Here is a 17816-nt window from a genome sequence, read left to right as displayed (position 1 = left end):
AGCCTTTCAGCAAATATGATGTCATCGCTTCAATCCCTACTGTCCGAGTAATCCAAAATTAGCTGCTTCTGTTTTTTGTTTTTTTTCTATGGTGCTTCTGTACTGGTCTCGAACATTGCTTTTCATGGGGTGTTTTTTGTTTTGTTTTTTAAATATTTGCAAATAAATTTTTTATTTTCCTTATTATATTCTGGCTCTTTAGATATTATTTGTTTCTGCTTCATCCACACTTCTCCCAAGAGAGGCATTTAAACCCAAAACTGAAGTAGCAAAGATCCATTATATTTCTTACAGTATCCAGTAATGGATGCTACAAACCGTGCTTCATAATTGATGCTTGCTGTCATTAATCTTAATTTGCTTCATCTCTGTAATTGGCTGCAATAGCATACATAATACGTAATAAAAACCAAAATCTATCAATGTAGAACATTAATGGAAACCAAGACGTGTTTCAAAATACACTAAAGAGAGGCGTTTTTCCTGACTGCAATGTGAGGCAAATGAGCATCTGTGACTATTAGGGTATGTTCACACACTAGACTAAAAACGTCTGAAAATACTGAGCTGTTTTTAAGGGAAAACAGTTCCTGATTGTCAGAAGTTTTTTTTTGCCACTCGCGTTTTTCACTGTGTTTTTGGAGCTTTTTTCAATAGTCTATGGAAAACGGCTCCAAAAACGTCCCAAAAAGTGTCCTGCACTTTTTTTTCGTGGCCGTTTTTTTACGCATAAAAAAACACTCCGTTGGAACAGAATGCCGTTTTCCCATTGAAATCAATTGGCAGATGTTTTTCGGGCGTTTACGGCACAAAAAACGGCCAAAAATAGGCCGTGTGAACATACCCTTAGACTGACAACTATAACCATATAGTTTCTTGAGACTGGTCAATTAGATTGTCTTACTTTTTTAGCTTCCATTTGCACAGGAATTGAAAATTTGGGGATCATTGAGAATATGTTCTTACCTCTAAATAATGCTATGGGTTAGAGCTTTAACCAGTTGCATCAAAGCTGCAACTTAGATGAAAGTCGTCTGCAAATTGACAATTTCGGACAAAGTGTTTTAAAATGTTAAACGAACAAACACTCCCAATAGCCGACGAACTACTGACGTCTGTCAAAGAGGGTATTGGTAATGTGTTTTTTTTTGGGATTGTTGATATCGACTTAGGCCTCATGCACACGTCCGTATTCTGGTCAATATTTTGCTTTAGTATTTGGAAGCCAAAACCAGGAGTGGAACATAAACCGAGAAAACCTACATTGGAAATATATGCACCTCTTCTGTGTTTTGGACCCACTCCTGGTTTGGGCTTTTCAAATACTGACCAGAATACCGATGTGTGCATGAGGCCTAAAACTGTGTATGGCCTGATCAGCTGAGTTGCAAGCCCATTTTGTTTTGTTTTTATCAATTTTTTTTTTTTCTTTATGCTTTTCTGTTTTTACAACTCAAATCCCTGATCTGGCAATTCAGTCTGGCATGTTCATGGTACATACAATTGATCGCCCGCATGGTGGCCGATCTCAATTTGCATGGCCATCTTAAAGGGGGTTATTACATCAGGGTTTGTCTCTGTCCATAGAATAGAATATATAGACATTAAAGCATGAGTTCCCTTGCTCAGGACTCCCCTCTAGGAGCACAGCAGAGAGCTGATAGTAAGGAGTGACTCTTACGCTAGTTGACTCGATCTGTCCATGTATTACATAGACGGCCATTCCTTTTGAATTACTGATGTACAACGCACTGGAATTCTAGTGCTTTGAAATAAAAATAAAATTGTAATTTGAATAGTGCTATGTAATACTACATATCCTCTGTAGTGGCCGCTGTAGATTAAATGTGCAGCCAATGGCTACCCCCCAGGCAAAATCGGCTTTTCGTCATGGGTCCCTGAAGCTGGACTCCTGCAGATCAGCTGATCACCACTGCGGTCCTAATATTAAAGGTGTTGATTGTGTTGAGAAACCCCTTAAACATTCAGTCAACCTAAAAGTATGATCACATGACATGCCATGCATGTCACTGACTTTTATATGTGATCGATAACAGGTGGATCCTGTGTGTTAAAGACATGCAGGACCCACAGTCTCTGAACCTGTCAGTCCCGGTGACCTGACGGATTTAGGTTTCGGCGCTAGGTACAGCTCTGTATACAGGATACGTAGCAGCTGTATTTCAAAAAGTAAAAATAATTTTTAATGTATTTACAAAGTTGCAGCAATCAAACGTTTTCAGAGGTGTTCATAGTAATTTGCATCCTGACAAGATTTCTATATTTTCAAACAATTGGGACATTGCAGATCATATATATTGTAAGAACAAGTTTGCGATGCATAACTTTTCCACTATGATAGATAACAGTAACAATGTAGGAAAGGCTTCGTTCACATCTGCGTCAGGGCTCCGTTCAGGCGTTCCGTCTGAGCTTTCAGTCGGAACGGAACCCTGACTGAAATAAACGGAAACCATATGTTTCCGTTTGCATCATCCTTGATTTCAATGTTGACGGTTCTGGTGCAAATGGTTTGCGTTTGTCTCCGTTGTGCAAGGGTTCTGTCATTTTGACGGAAGCAATACCTATGGTTTCCGTTTGGTTTCAGTCAGGGTTCCATTCTGATGGAAAGCTCAGACAGAACGCCTGAATGGAGACTAATATGTAACAGTTTTAATAAATATTCTATCCCCAATTTACTTTAATGAGTATATGCATAGATTATGACATGTCAGGAGATGGTATTAGTGGGGGTCATGGATCTGAGACCCCTACTGATCTGTAGAGTGAGGGAATGCAACAATATTCTTTCCCCTTTACTCAGGTGAGATGCTGGAACACGTAGCCGTGTGCACGGTCCGTGACTATGTTACGGGCGGCCGCAGAGTGTCATCCTCGGGCCGTCCGCAATCACGGACCATACACAATCACGGACCATACACACGCAAGATGTGCATTGACTTCAATGAGCCCGGACCACAATTGTGGTTCATATGACATCCAATTTTTTTCGGGCTCCAGGCAATTCGTGGACCATGGAAACCACGGTCTTGTGGATTGGCCCACAGGATAGCATGTGTTCCATACTATCCGCAACTGCGAATAGTATACAGCCGTAAGTGCACGAGGCCTAAGGCCGAGTCTGAATGTGGCAGATTTGCATTGCAGATTTTGCACTATAAATTTGCAGCAGTTTACAGTACTTTACAAATAGATGAGCTTTTAAAGATTTTACTCTTTGCAATGCATGTGGTGAAATCTGTTGCAAAATAGGCTGCATGAATTAACGGCGGCACCTGGACCCAGCATTTTGGACTGAATTTACACATTGCTTAGTTGTTGCAGTTTTGATCAGATTTTTGACCCACAGGCAGAAGTGGTTTTAAAAGGAATAGGAAACCTAGAGGAAGAACTATAAGGCATCATTTACACGAGCGGAATATACGCGCGTGCTTTTCACGCGTGTCGTTCGCACCTATATTAGGCTATGGGGCAGTGCAGATAGTGCGTGAATTTTGCGCAGCGCAAGTGTGCTGCGTAAAACTCACGACATGTCCTTTCTTTGTGCGCTGTTCGCGCATCACGCACCCATTGAAGTCAATGGGTGCGTGAAAACCACGCAGGTCGCACGGAAGCACATCCGTGCGAACTGCGTGATTCGCGCATCAGCTGTCAAACTCTGAATGTAAACAGAAAAGCACCATGTGCTTTTTTGTTTACAAACATCCAAACGGAGTGTCAAAATGATGGCGGCTGCGAGAAAATCTCGCAGCCGCGCATCATACACTGATGACACACGCAGCTGTTAAGTGCCTTTTGCGCTTAAATCAGGCCTAAGGCTGGGTTCACACGACCTCTTTTCAGACGTAAACGAGGCGTATTATGCCTCGTTTTACGTCTGAAAATAGGCCTCCAATACGTCGGCAAACATCTGCCCATTCATTTGAATGGGTTTGCCGACGTACTGTGCCGACGACCAGTAATTTACGCGTCGGCGTTTGACAGCTGTCAAACGACGACGCGTAAAATGACTGCCTCGTCAAAGAAGTGCAGGACACTTCTTTGAAACGTAATTTGAGCCGTTCTTCATTGAAGTCAATGAAGAGCAGCTCAAGATTACAGGCGTCAAAGACGCCTCGCATAATGCGAGGAGGAGCTTTTATGTCTGAAACGAGGCAGCTGTTTTCTCATGAAAACAGTCTGTCTTTTCAGACGTAAAAGCCAGCTAGCATGTGCACATACCCTTATACTTCTCCTTCCTCCTGGATCCATTCCTGGTATTGGCCAAAAAATCTGCACCAAATACGCGATGTGTGAATCCAGACATATCTACTGGAAAATCCACAACTAAATCTGCATGTGTTTCATGCGGGTTTTAACGTGGATTTCACCCTACACATTGCAAAGGGTGAAATCTGCAACAAAATTGACATGTTGCGGATTCGAAAATCTTCTGCATGCTTTCAATTCCCCGCACTGCATTTTCAATTGCTGCAGGTTTTCAGTACGGAAATCACATTAAAATTTGCAGTAATTTCGCAGCGTGTGACTTCACCCTAATAGCGACTTTGTTTTTCCAAGATGGGCTGCAGCGCTATTATTCGTGTTGTGTCTCATGAGCCTATATGTTATAACAAGCTGTGGGTCTCCGCGACTGAACCCTCCCAGAACAATTTTCTGGTGACTTTCTGTGACCTGTCAGGAGTTGCTTTACTGTAATTGACTGATTTTGTTTTTCACCATATGTCGTTGAAACACGAACTTTCTTTCTTTCTTTCTTTCTTTCTTTCTTTCTTTCTTTCTTTCTTTCTTTCTTTCTTTCTTTCTTTCTTTCTTTCTTTCTTTCTTTCTTTCTTTCTTTCTTTCTTTCTTTCTTTCTCTCTCTTTCTCTCTTTCTCTCTCTTTCTCTCTTTCTCTCTCTTTCTCTCTTTCTCTCTTTCTCTCTTTCTCTCTTTCTCTCTTTCTCTCTTTCTCTCTTTCTCTCTTTCTCTCTCTTTCTTTTTTCCCCCTTTCTTTCTTTTTTCCCCCTTTCTTTCTTTTTTCCCCCTTTCTTTCTTTCTTTCTTTCTCTTTCTTTTTTCCCCCTTTCTTTCTCTCTTTCTTTCTCTTTCTTTTTTCCCCCTTTCTCTTTCTTTCTCTTTCTTTTTTCCCCCTTTCTCTTTCTTTCTCTTTCTTTTTTCCCCCTTTCTCTTTCTTTCTCTTTCTTTTTTCCCCCTTTCTCTTTCTTTCTCTTTCTTTTTTCCCCCTTTCTCTTTCTTTCTCTTTCTTTTTTCCCCCTTTCTCTTTCTTTCTCTTTCTTTTTTCCCCCTTTCTCTTTCTTTCTCTTTCTTTTTCCCCCTTTCTCTTTCTTTCTCTTTCTTTTTTCCCCCTTTCTCTTTCTTTCTCTTTCTTTTTTCCCCCTTTCTCTTTCTTTCTCTTTCTTTTTTCCCCCTTTCTCTTTCTTTCTCTTTCTTTTTTCCCCCTTTCTCTTTCTTTTTTTTTCCCCCTTTCTCTTTCTTTTTTTCCCCCTATCTCTTTCTTTTTTTCCCCCTATCTCTCTATTTAAAGGCATTGTTGGCCTCCAATAATTTCGGAGAAAGATGATAGGTTTTTCATCTAATGTACGTGGGCATCAATGTACTGCATTTGTGTTTGCTTTAACAGCCTATGACAAATACAGTTATGCTTGTGACACATGCTTGTCTTTATTTTTAGTAATTTCCTCCCGATTTTCAGTGAATGTAGAAGTTTGGAAAGCTTTGATGTAGTAAGGAACACACACTATATGTTGTAATGCGTGGCTGGACACTCATGCTCTGGAGGCAGAAGAAAAATGTGCTCATTCCTTTTTGACAATTGTGTTTTTTTCTGTTTACTTTCCAGACAAGTATCAAAGAAGGATTATTACTGAAGCAAACCAGTTCATTTCAGAGATGGAAAAGACGCTATTTTAAGCTCCGGGGCAGAACCCTTTACTATGCCAAGGATTCAAAGGTAACAGAATTGGATTGAATATTTTTTCCAATAAGCATTATTTATATGATAACTTGACTGTATAAGCCCATTGCTTATTTATAGTTTTTTTTTACACTCCATAAATAATAATGCAATATCAATATGTGTTGTGTATGTTGTACAAACAAGCCATCACACACATCAAAAAGGAAAAAAAAATATATATGGCTATCGTGAGATCATTAAAGACCTATACAAGAAATAACAGTTGTAAGTATAAAATATACATAGTATTCATACAACTGTTTATAAAGGAAAACCGTATATTATCGTATACCCATTCCCCTCAAGTATTCCTGAAGCAGCAGCATGCAAAGATCCCCATATATTTCACACCACGTCCACCAAACCTTATCACATTTTTGGGGCATCCCCTCTTTTTGATCACAAGTCTCTTATAAGGAATCGCTGTATTTATAAAGTTTTTCTATCGTGTAAGTCTGAGTGGATGTCTATCCATCCAGCAAAGTATCACTGATCACCTAGCAAGGAACTGCGTGATGTGGCTAAATTTCTTCTTCAAGAAGACCGAAAAGGCAGACCGCAGGAGTAAAGGGGGCTGAGGTATGCACAATATTAGATAACATACCTCTCACAAACCTCCAAAAGAAATATACACAAGAGCATGCCCACATTAAATGTAAAAAAAAAAAATGCCTCTGGAGTCCCACACGTATGATGATCTTACGTTGGGAGCCTTCCTATTCTATGAAGGTGGATGGGGTCAAGTAACAGCGATGGATAAGTTTATTATTTGCCATTGGGGATACCATCAATTGGGATTCAAAGGGGCCAACCAAGTCTTCCTCCAGTGTTCTCCACCATGCTTCAACAGGAATAGGCGCTGCTGCACGATTAGAGATCAGGCCTCTAGGGCCAAAAATGTATGCCTATGAGAGGGGGAAAGGAAATGGGTAGACGAGGGTCAGGAAACCACCTGTAATGCATGTCTCTGCAAATCGCTGTAAAAGGAGTCCCTGTGTATTTAAAATGTTTGTTGGACGCGATCCAATGAGGCCATGATATAATCTGAATAAACATGAGCTAAAGAAGTGACACCTAAGGCTTAATTCACACTGAGTTTTTTTGCAGGCAGTTTGGAATTCTGAGGCAGATGTTGATCTGCCTGCATGCAGTTTGCTGCGTTTTTTGCTCGCGCCCAGTGAGCGCCACGGGCAAAAACACAGCGAAATACGCTTTCTCTGCGTCCCATTGATGTCAAATGTAAACGCCCAAAGGTAGGGCATGTCGCTTCTTTTTCCCACGACCATTTTTTACCGCTTGGGGGGGAAAAACGCCTCCACCTCCCATTGAAATCAATGGGAGGCATTTTCATACATTTTTTTGGTGCATTTTCCGACGCGGTTTCCGCGTGTAAAAAAACTCAGTGTGAACAGGGCCTAAATTGGCCCAGAATTGAAACATCATGTGATTCCACTAGGTGGGGCACACAGGGATTGGGATTATGTCAGAGCGGCGTCCCTACCGCTATATTAGTGAAGATAAACACATTTTTGGACGCCCTGAACACCTGCACTGCTAAGCGGTTTATTAATAACAAGGAGTGGGTAAATTTCCCTAGGTCTCCAATACAGCACATACATTTCCTGCATTTAGAAAGTGTCAGATGGTGTTAAGCATTTGGAACTGAGAGGTTTTGCATCCACTGGCAAAAACGACTTTATAACAAATAAACACTCAAACATATCTATATACTAATTACAAATTTAGACCTATGCACTCACTTGTATAATAGTTTGTCATTCTGCTAAAATTCTGTTACAATATCACAAACCGGCATCGATTTGTGTGTTCTTTGTTGTTTTTTATGCTTTGACATTCTAGTGTCCAAAAAAGGGGCTGTCCACCTTTGTAAACCCATCGTAGAAATCTAGGACCCTAAATAGTTGGTTTTATCTTATTCAGTTGTCCCCTGATGACTCTAACCCCACGAAAACCATGCTAGGCTTCACCTGCCTAACTTTATTTTGATATCCTATTGCATTACGTTGAGTGTGTAGGTCGGGAAAGCTTGCGGCGTACACGCTAAATGTGTACATAGGCTTCCATTAGCCCTCCAGAGGGCTGGTATACAGCGGTTAACTTTTTTTTTTGGTATGAAATAGCATGGTAGACTATGCAACTCTATAAAACGGAGTCGTGTAAAAACTGTATACCGCGTGGTATGTTTTTTAAAACAAGCTTATGGGTGACGTATGGCATACATCACGGGCATACATTTATTGTATACTTCATGCTCTTTTTAATAGCTTTTCGCGACGGATGCCATTAAAGTCTACGGGTGACATGTGTTAATTGGTTGCCTAATATTGGCCTCTGTCACCAATAGACTATAATGGCTTCCGCTCAACGTATAAGTCATGAACTCATATGACCCCAGTTAATGATGTATCCGTTTAATGTTTAGTATTCGTCTATGGCGATGGATATCGCTGTCAAAGCCTGCTTCGTCAAAGACTACGTTTAACATATACATTGGGAGCTTTTCCTGGTGAATGCGTCAAATGTAGGCCATTCAACATGATGTGATATTGCAACTGGGGTAATACTTTTACTAAATTAAAACTAGTTTGGATACAGTGTGATCCCTAAATAACAATCTCATATCATTTTATGAAGCAAAGTAATAAACATTAAGAATCATTTTGTCTTGAAGGAAATCTGTGTAATTGGTATAGCACAGACACTGAAACTTTGTATACATGGAAAACAAACCGAGAAGTCTGTTAAAATAACTGTGTGACGCGGAGATTTCCTTTTAAGCTGTAGTTACGGTGCCACAGTCTGATATAATTGAGCTTCTAGAACGCAGTGGATATGAATACGCTCTCAGCATTGGCAGTTCAGAATGATCCCAGCTCTGGGAGGCGAGGAGAAGCCGCACATTTTTCAGGATTTCTTATTTTAGTATCTTTTTATGCAACTCCTATGGGAAATGTTATTTTGGCAGCACAATTGCAGATTACCACACACAGTACAGGGACATAGTGTTGTTTTTTTTTGAGACAGAAACCCACACTATTTTTATTCTCGCTGTTTGACGTCAGAGTACTGTAGAGCTGAATTTCCGATTCACAGCATTAAACCAAATAAGGCAGTTTAAACCGTATTTTACAGTTTCTATACATAGGGTCTAATCCCTAAAATGTAAATGAGGAGCTCTACAATCATCTCTTTCAGGACCACGATTTCTTACCTTTAAAATTTGACGGTTTTCATTTGGTTTTGTAAAAACTTGCTTGGTGTTAGATTTATTTTGTATTTTTTTTTATCTTTTCCAAATAAAATGTTTTATTGTTAAGTAAGAACATAAGCGTTTACAACAATCCTCACACCTTTAGTCCAAAGGAAAAGGTACATCATTAGTACAAAATTACAGAGGAACAACAAAAAAAAACAAACCGACTGTAAAATAAACCGTGATTGTTGAAGTTATACATATCTATTGAATAGCAAAACAGATAGTCTATCTAACAGTGAGCAAACATTATCATGTCTAAATCCTATATACAGAGAATTAGAAACTATACATCCCAGACTCGAGAAACAAATCTATTGGAAATATCACATCAGACGGATACCACTGAGGCTTGCGAGCGTATATCAGGAAGTTGGTCTACAAAGTCTGACCATAGAGACCAACGTGAGGCAAAGGCAGAGTACCGGAAGGTTCGTATTGCCAGCATTTTTCCATTAGCCAATCCAAGCACACCTGGTTAGTAAGTTCCTGAAGAACCAGAGGTGACGGGGACTTCCAGGATCTAGCTATTATAGTCCTAGCAGCCATTATTATATGACCCACAATCGTCCTCATGGATTGCGGGATGTCCATAATGCCCATATGTCCATATAAAGCATAGAGCCAGTGCAGGGCGGGAGGATTGTGCAATGAGTAACGTTCGATATTAAGGAAAAAGACACCTTCCAAAAATCATATACCAGTGGGCACTTCCACCAAGTATGAAGGAAATCACCCCTCACACCACAGCCACGCCAACATAGTGGAGAGTAGGATGGATTAAACCTGGAAATTTGTGCAGGAGTTTTATACCATCTCATCATAATTTTTAAAGCCGTTTCCCAATGCGATGAACTATGAGAAGCTTGTTTTGAGCCTTTGATGGCCTGCATCCAGTCATCCATTGAGACGGTAGCATTGAGCTCCTCTTCCCACACCAAAAAATGACCAGGTTTCAGAGAGAGTTAAGGTCTATGGAGAGCAGTATAAAAAAAGGAAATGGCTTTTAGTTGATGGGATGAGCTGTTCTAGTAATCGAAGGCTGATTTGGGAATAGTAGGAGAGTCAGGTGACCAGGTCTGAAGATGTCGGATCTGGAGGAATTTTTTAAAAGTCCCGGTTCGTGATGCCATACGTATTCCTGGATGTAGGAAAGAAATGAGACCTGTGGAGTCCAGGAGAAGATTTATCTGGGAGATGCACGCTTCTTCCCATCCTTGGAAGGATGTGTCAGGAATCTTAGTGGAAAGATATCTGAGCGGTAAAAATTTCAATGATTTGTAATCCCCAGTAGGTGTATACGTGTGCAGAAATTTCCGAGCTGCCAGAGAAGCAGCTAGTGTAGAGAAGCGGGTCGAGAAACTCATTGGAGTCTGTTCACTGGAGCGTAACAATGAGATGTGAGGTACCCTGGCAGAATCCCTTTCAATGGCAACCCACCTTAGGTCTGAGTTATTATTCCACCAATGTCGAAGATGGGAAAGAATGCTAGCGATTTATAGTATTTCCTCACATCTGGGACCCCCATCCCCCCACCAGAAAAATATCGAACCATGGTGGAGACGCGAATCCTAGGCTTTCTGCCTACCCAAATAAAATTGGTAAGTAAACGTTGCAACTTTTGTAAAAAGGTGACAGGAACAGGTATAACAACTGCCCGGAAAACATACAGAATAATAGGAAGTATCATCATGTTAACAATAGCCGTACGACCAGCCCAGGAGATCATAGGTTTAGAAAAGGTGCCCAGAAGATGAGGGATCTTGGGAAGAAGGGGAAGATCATTCCTAGCATACATTTGCGAACTGGGACTTGTCAGGGATATACCCAAATAAGTCAGGGAGCCATCCTGCCATGAATATGGTAATTGAGAAACAAGTAACGTACAGGTCGCTTGATCTATACCAATATTCAGGATTTGAGATTTGGTGTCATTAACTTTATAATATTAGATTTTGCCGAATTCTGTAAGAACTAGTTGTAATGACGGCAAGGAAGAGAGTGGCTGCGTGCAAGATATAAGGACATCGTCTGCATATAATCCTTTTTTGTGGGTATATTGGTTTACCTGAATACCATGTATACTTGCAGATGAACGAATTTTTTCGGCCAGAGGCTCTATGACCATAGCAAAAATAATCGGGGATAAAGGACACCCCTGACGAGTCCCGTTGGTGATGTTGAAGGAATCTGTATTTTAGATTTTAAACCTAATCCTGATTAGAGAAAATTACAACTTTTATTTATTTCAGAAACACTCCATGATATAGAAGATTATTTTTATTGTTATTATTGCATTGCAGTCAGCATTCATTTAACTTATAATTCAATCCATACTTTCTAGACTAAAAACCTTTTGAAGAATTGTATACAAGAGTGTGTTTAATTTTTACTTGACTACCAGATGCTTCTTTTCCTTTGGATTTAAGAACCAATCAGAACGCGTAGTAAACGGAATCTACAGTAAAAGATTTTTAATATAGTAATTCAGGACCAGATAGGCCTTTTCTGAATTAAAGTACTGACTGAAAGAATTAAAGGGGTTGCCTCATCGAGGTGTGATTCCAGGAACTCCACGCAATAAGCCGATTTTGCCGGTATAAGTGTCAGCCAGCTACTTCAGGGGAAATGTAGTATTACATCGAGGTTGTTCAGATGACAACTCGAGGGAGCCAGAACGGGAACTACTCTTAGAGTGGCTCTCCGTACTGACTCACGGTACGGGCTCTTTCTTTAATGATGTCCATATGTTATATGTTTTCATCATGAGACAAACCCTTTAAGAATAACCCACCTTAAAGATGGTTTCACACAATCCTAATACAGATGCATTTTGTTGACCCAGACACTTTCTGTGGTTGTACTGATCTTTTTTTAGGATCGTCATTTCTGTGATTGACCTCAAGCACAGGGTACAAAATTAGATCTCCACCAAACACGTCCTAAACTATATTTTCTGTGTAAGTATAGATGTACTTACGTGGGACAAATCCAGTAGAGAAAAGTGGTTTACTTTGTAAGGCCAGACAAGCTCATAGAGGAGAATCTCTTTTACGGTAGTTTCTCTAGGCGATGCAGCCTAACGAAAAATGTAGTGTGTAGCCTAAATCCCCAAATAAAAGGAAAACCGTATATGCTAGGTTTCCGAGGGCTTTTGTTTTATCATAGTATCTTTGATTAGTCTTCAACTCATGGAGAATTCTTCAGTTTTCTATTTCTTGATAATGTAGTAGGCTGACCCATTCTCTCCAGTAAATAAAAAATAAAGGAAAGCTGACTAACCCATTATAAATGGGTGGTGGTTGGGGGGGAGGGGGTTCTTCATGTATCCAGAGAGGTCCATACTATATCTGGAAGTTGAACATTGATGCAAGTAGTCCCTTCATCCTGAGTATAGATGGAGGGTGAAGAATGGGGAGATACGCACACATGTGTTCACGTTCTACTGACGTATGAAGCGGTGTTGTTCTTGGACAGACCTTTTGAAGATATATTTAATTTAAAACATGCAAGTCCTGTTATTTTTTTATTTGTTTTTTTCCCCCTTAGGCCTCATGGTTAGTGGTGGGTGGGAAACAGCGGGTGAATAAAGGCAAAAGTTGCAATGTGTTTGTATATATTTGTATATTACGAATGTAATTAAAAAAAAAAAAAAAAAAAGAAAATATGCAAATCCTTAACATACGTTATTATGTTATGTTTTACAAGGATTTTGAATGGAGTGTAGTTGTAATGGAGTGCTGTGTGGTTCAAAAGAATGACTATAAACCTAAAAGCTGTGCACAGTAAAATATTAATAATGCATTACCGCAGATTTGAGAATATCTTAGAAGATCTAGATTCTAATGGGTGAATTCTCCACAGCACCGCATACCCGTTGATTTGGTTTTCCCGGATGTGATTGTACCCACAACCCTGCATCACGTCCACATAAAGAGGCACAAGTTGGGGGAGATTTATAAAAAACGAGTGCAGGGGAAAAGTGCAGCCGTTACCTGTAGCAACCAATCTGGGTTTTTCAGTCTCTTCCATGGCACTAGTTTTGATAAATCTCCCTCATGGTTCAGTGTTCCACATTAAGTGTTGATAAATATGCCACAATGAACACACAATAGGGCACATTTATCAAAGGAAACACATTTTTACAAATGATTTGAACCATTTTTATCCTTTTTCTGTGACGTGTGACAGATTTGAAAAAAAGATGCAGCCAAGAGTGACTAAACAAACTTATGATGGCTGCGTGTTGTGCGTTGCACCAAACGTATTCTATACAGTGTGCAATTTTAATAACACCGTATGACACGATGGCCCACGTTTACGAAGACTGGAGTATTTTACTATAAAGTAGAGTGGGCGGTTGACAAGATTTTTGCCAAATTTGTTATGTCGCTCGCCTCTTAAGACCTCTCTGCATTTAGACCTCTCAGACAGGCAAAAAAAGTCATTCTACGCTAGTACGACTTAATGGCCCCTATTTATCAATATGTTTACGCCAGTTTAAAAAGCACTCAGTTTCTTTCGTTTTCCGACCTCCATTTGCAAATATGATGTAGTGCAGTGTAGTCATGTGTATTGGCTTACCTGGCTCTGCATTTCACGGGTAGCCGTTCCGTTCCTGGCTGTCGCTGGGTCATGTGATGTTGATTCTGACTCGGTTTTCTACAGCAAACACTGTAGGCTACAGGGAGGTCAGTCTCTCAATGCAAGTCTATGAGACTCTCGAGGCTTGCATTGAGAGACTGACTTCGGGGTCCTACAGCAGACGCTGTAGGACATAGAGAGTCAGACTGAAGATCATGTGACCCAATGGAGGCCCAGGACAGAGCGGCTACTCATGAAATACAGCACTAGGTAAGCCGACATACATCACTATATTACACTACATCACATTTGCAGACACTGGATGAAAAAAGAAAAAAACATAGTGCGTATTTAAACTGGCGTAAACACATGAGTAAATGGTCACCATAAGGGCCTGTTCACATCAGCGTTGGCTTTCCGTTTCGGGGTTCCATCGGAGGTTTCCGTCGGGTGAACCCCGCAACGGAATGTCAAACTGAAACCACAACTTCCGTTTCAGTCACTATTGATATCAATTCAGCAAATAAACCAAGCACTCAAACGTATGAATGAATAAGATTCGTTTAATTCTTGTATTATTTAATTTTCAGTTTACCAGACGTCGAGCAGACACACATGCAGAGCGTCTGGTAGACGCCTCGTTACACAGTTCCACAGCTCCATTCAGTTTAAGCGATTTTGAAAAAGGCCAGAGTCGGCCGAAACGTCGCTTGTCAGCAATTACTGAAGATTACAATCGCTTGTTAGCAATTACTGAAATTTTGTGAAGATTTATTTCAGTGAAGAATAAACTGAAAATTAAATAATACAAGAATTAAACGAATCTTATTCATTCATACGTTTGAGTGCGTGGGTTATTTGCTGAATGACTATTGTGGGTTTGCCAAACCCGAATCCTCACAGCACCTCAACATCTCTACCAGGAGTGCTATCCAATTTTTTATATATACCATTGATATCAATGGTGACGGAAACTTTGCTAATGGTTTCTGTTTTTCCAACGGAATCGATAGCGCGGTCGACTCCGCTATTGATTCCGTCATTAAAACTGCTGGAATGGTAACGAACGGAAACCATTAGCAATGTTTCTGTCACCATTGATATCAATGGTGACTGAAACGGAAGCTGTGGTTTCACTTTGACTTTCCGCTGCGGGGTTCACCCGACAGAAACCTCAGACGGAACCCCGGAACGGAAAGCCAACGCTGATGTGAACAGGCCCTTAGGCTTCATTCACATCTGCGTCGGGACTCCGTTCATGGGTTCCATCAGACCTTTCCGTCAGGGAAACCTATGAACGGAACCCAAACTGAAACAAACGGAAGCCATAGCTTTCCGTTTGCATTACCATTGATTTCAATGGTAATGCATCCGTTGTTTCTTAACCCCTACAGGACACAGCCTGTTTTGGCCTTATGGACGCAGTCGATTTTTTTTTCAAATCTGACGTGTCACTTTATGTGGTAATAACTTGGGAATGCTTTTACGTATCCAAGCGATTCCGAGTTTTTCTCGTGATATATTGTACTTTATTTTAGTGGAAAAATTTGGTTGAAATTAGAATTTTTCTAAATTTAAATCATTTGATTGTAAAACAGAAAGTAATACCACATAAATAGTTACTAGTTAACATCCCCATATGTCTACTTTAGATTGGCATCATTTTTTTTTTTTAACGTCCTTTTATTTTTCTAGGACGTTACAAGGCTTAGAAATTTAGCAGCTATTTCTCAAATATTTGAGAAAATTTCCAAAACCTATCTTTTCATGGACCAGTTCAGTTCTGAAGTGGCTTTAAGGGCCTTCTATATTAGAAACTCCCATAAGTAACCCAATTTAAAAAAAAACTGCACCCCTCAAAGTTTTACAGGAATCACAGCAATGTGGAGGTGAAATTTATATATTTAATTATTTTATTTTATAAAATACCATTTTAATAAAAAAATATCCCACATATGGCCCTAGTGTACTAATGGACTGAAGCACAGGCCTATGAAGCAAAGAAGCACCTAGAGAACTTTGGGGCCTTCTTTTTATTAGAATATATTTTAGACCATGTCAGATTTGAAGAGGTCTTGGGGGCCAAAACAGTGGAAACGCCCTCAAAAGTGACCCCATTTGGGAAACTACAGTCCAAAAAGAATTTTATCTAAGGGTATAGTGTTCATTTTTACCCCACAGGTTTTTTGCTGAACTTATCATTTTTACAAGGCATAAATAAGAAAAAACACCCCAACATTTGAAAAACAATTTCTCCTGATTACGACAATACGGCAGGGCTCAAAAGGGAAGGAGCGCCATTTGGCTTTTGGAGCTCAAGTTTGCTGGAATGGTTTTCGGGTGCCATGTCGCATTTGCAAAGCCTCTGCGGGACCAAAACAGTGGAAACCCCCCAAAAGTGACCCTTTTTGGGAAACTACAGCCCTAAAATAATTTATCTAGGGCTATAGTGAGCATTTTGATCCCCGAGTTTTATTGCTGAATTTAGTGGAACTAGGCCGTGAAAACTTCTATTGTTTTTTATTGTTTTTTTTTCTTTATGGCGTTCACCGTGCGCTATAAATTACATATGTAATTTATTCTACGGGTCGATGTGATTACGGCGATTCGCTATGTATATATATTTTTTTTATGTTTTACAATGTTTGCACGATAAAATCACGGATTTAAAAAAAATAATTTTGTTTTTCACCATATTCTAAGAGCCATAACTTTTTTCATTTTTCCATCAAGAAAGCCGTGTGTGTGGGCTTGTTTTTTGTGTAGTTTTTATTGGTACCATTTTTGGGTACATGCGACTTTATGATCCTTGTTTATTCAATTTTTGGGGGGCTGAAGTAGTTAAATATAGCGATTCTGATATTGTTTTGTTATAAAAAAAAAAAATTACGCCGTTCACCGTGTGAAATAAAAAACATTATATTTTTATAGTTCAGGCCGTTACGGACGTGGCAATATAAATTATGCATAGTTTTATTTTTTCATTCTTTTCGAATAATAAAGAACTTTATAGGGGAAGAAAGGGCGATTTTTAATTTTATTACTTGGAAATGTTACATTTTTTAAAATTTATTTTTATAGTCCCACTAGGGACTTGAAGCTCCAACTGTTGCATTGTTATAAAACCCTGAAATACTTATGTGTTGCAGGGTATTACACCTGTCCGTTTTGCACTGACCGGCAGCGTAATAGAGGCAGGACCTAATTGCCTTCCGTAGATGGCAGACTTGGAGGCCTTTTGTTAGGCCTCCGGTTGCCACAGCAACAATCGGCACCCCGCAGTCGTGCAGCAGGGTGCCGATGTTGTTGTAACTCCTTAAATGTTGACCGCCGCATTTAATGGGTTAAACGGTAGAGATTACGGCTGTGATCCCACCCGATGTCTTCCGTCAGTACTAAGGCTGCTGGTAGCAGCCAGTACTGACAGATGCCAGGCTGCAAGGAATGCCTGTGTGCTCCGTTAGGAGCATGTGTAGATTAATGGCCTGCAGGCACAAGGACCAGCGCTGCAGCCGGTTAATCTACGTGGGGTGGTCGGGAAGGCGTTAAAGTGGACCTCTCACCAGGTCATATAAGTTGAACTGGTTCACTTACCTGAATAGTGTTTGTGTTTCTGATTGCCAACGTGGTTTTCATGTTGTTCGGTTTTTTTCCTGAATCCCCGTTACAGAGATATAGCCCACTGTTGTGTTGGCTCCCTATATGCTAATTTGCTAACCAACATTTGGAGCCAAAACAACGTTTGGCCATCTCTAGAGCGAGGGTGTCCAGAAAAAAAAAAAAATAAAATCTGCACTGGAATTAGAGAGACAGCGCTATTCAGGTCAGTAAACCAGTTCAACTTATATGACCTAGTGACAGGTCCTCTTTAAGGCGTACTAGCAAAAGATAAAAAACGAAAAAAATAAAAAAAAGACTATGCTCTTTAATCCTTATGTACGTAAACTGTACAGTGTTTCGCAGTGTCCTCTACAATTCTC

The 17816-nt window shown here is 40.0% G+C and overlaps 1 protein-coding gene across 4 annotated transcripts in view; it reads left to right on the top strand.

The window, feature by feature from the left end:
- The window catches only part of DGKH (diacylglycerol kinase eta), a 271946-nt gene that overhangs the window by 160480 nt on the left and 93650 nt on the right, over positions 1-17816 (top strand). For all 4 annotated transcript variants that reach the window (XM_075852284.1, XM_075852283.1, XM_075852285.1 and 1 more), the window contains one exon: positions 5862-5972. In XM_075852284.1, coding sequence (XP_075708399.1) covers positions 5862-5972 — 111 coding nt within the window. The remainder of the gene's footprint in view (positions 1-5861; positions 5973-17816) is intronic.

Source organism: Rhinoderma darwinii, chromosome 2, assembly GCF_050947455.1.
Source record: "Rhinoderma darwinii isolate aRhiDar2 chromosome 2, aRhiDar2.hap1, whole genome shotgun sequence".
NCBI lineage: Eukaryota > Metazoa > Chordata > Amphibia > Anura > Rhinodermatidae > Rhinoderma > Rhinoderma darwinii.
The sequence above is the reverse complement of the archived record's forward strand: the minus strand, read 5'-3'. Positions and strand labels throughout refer to the sequence as shown.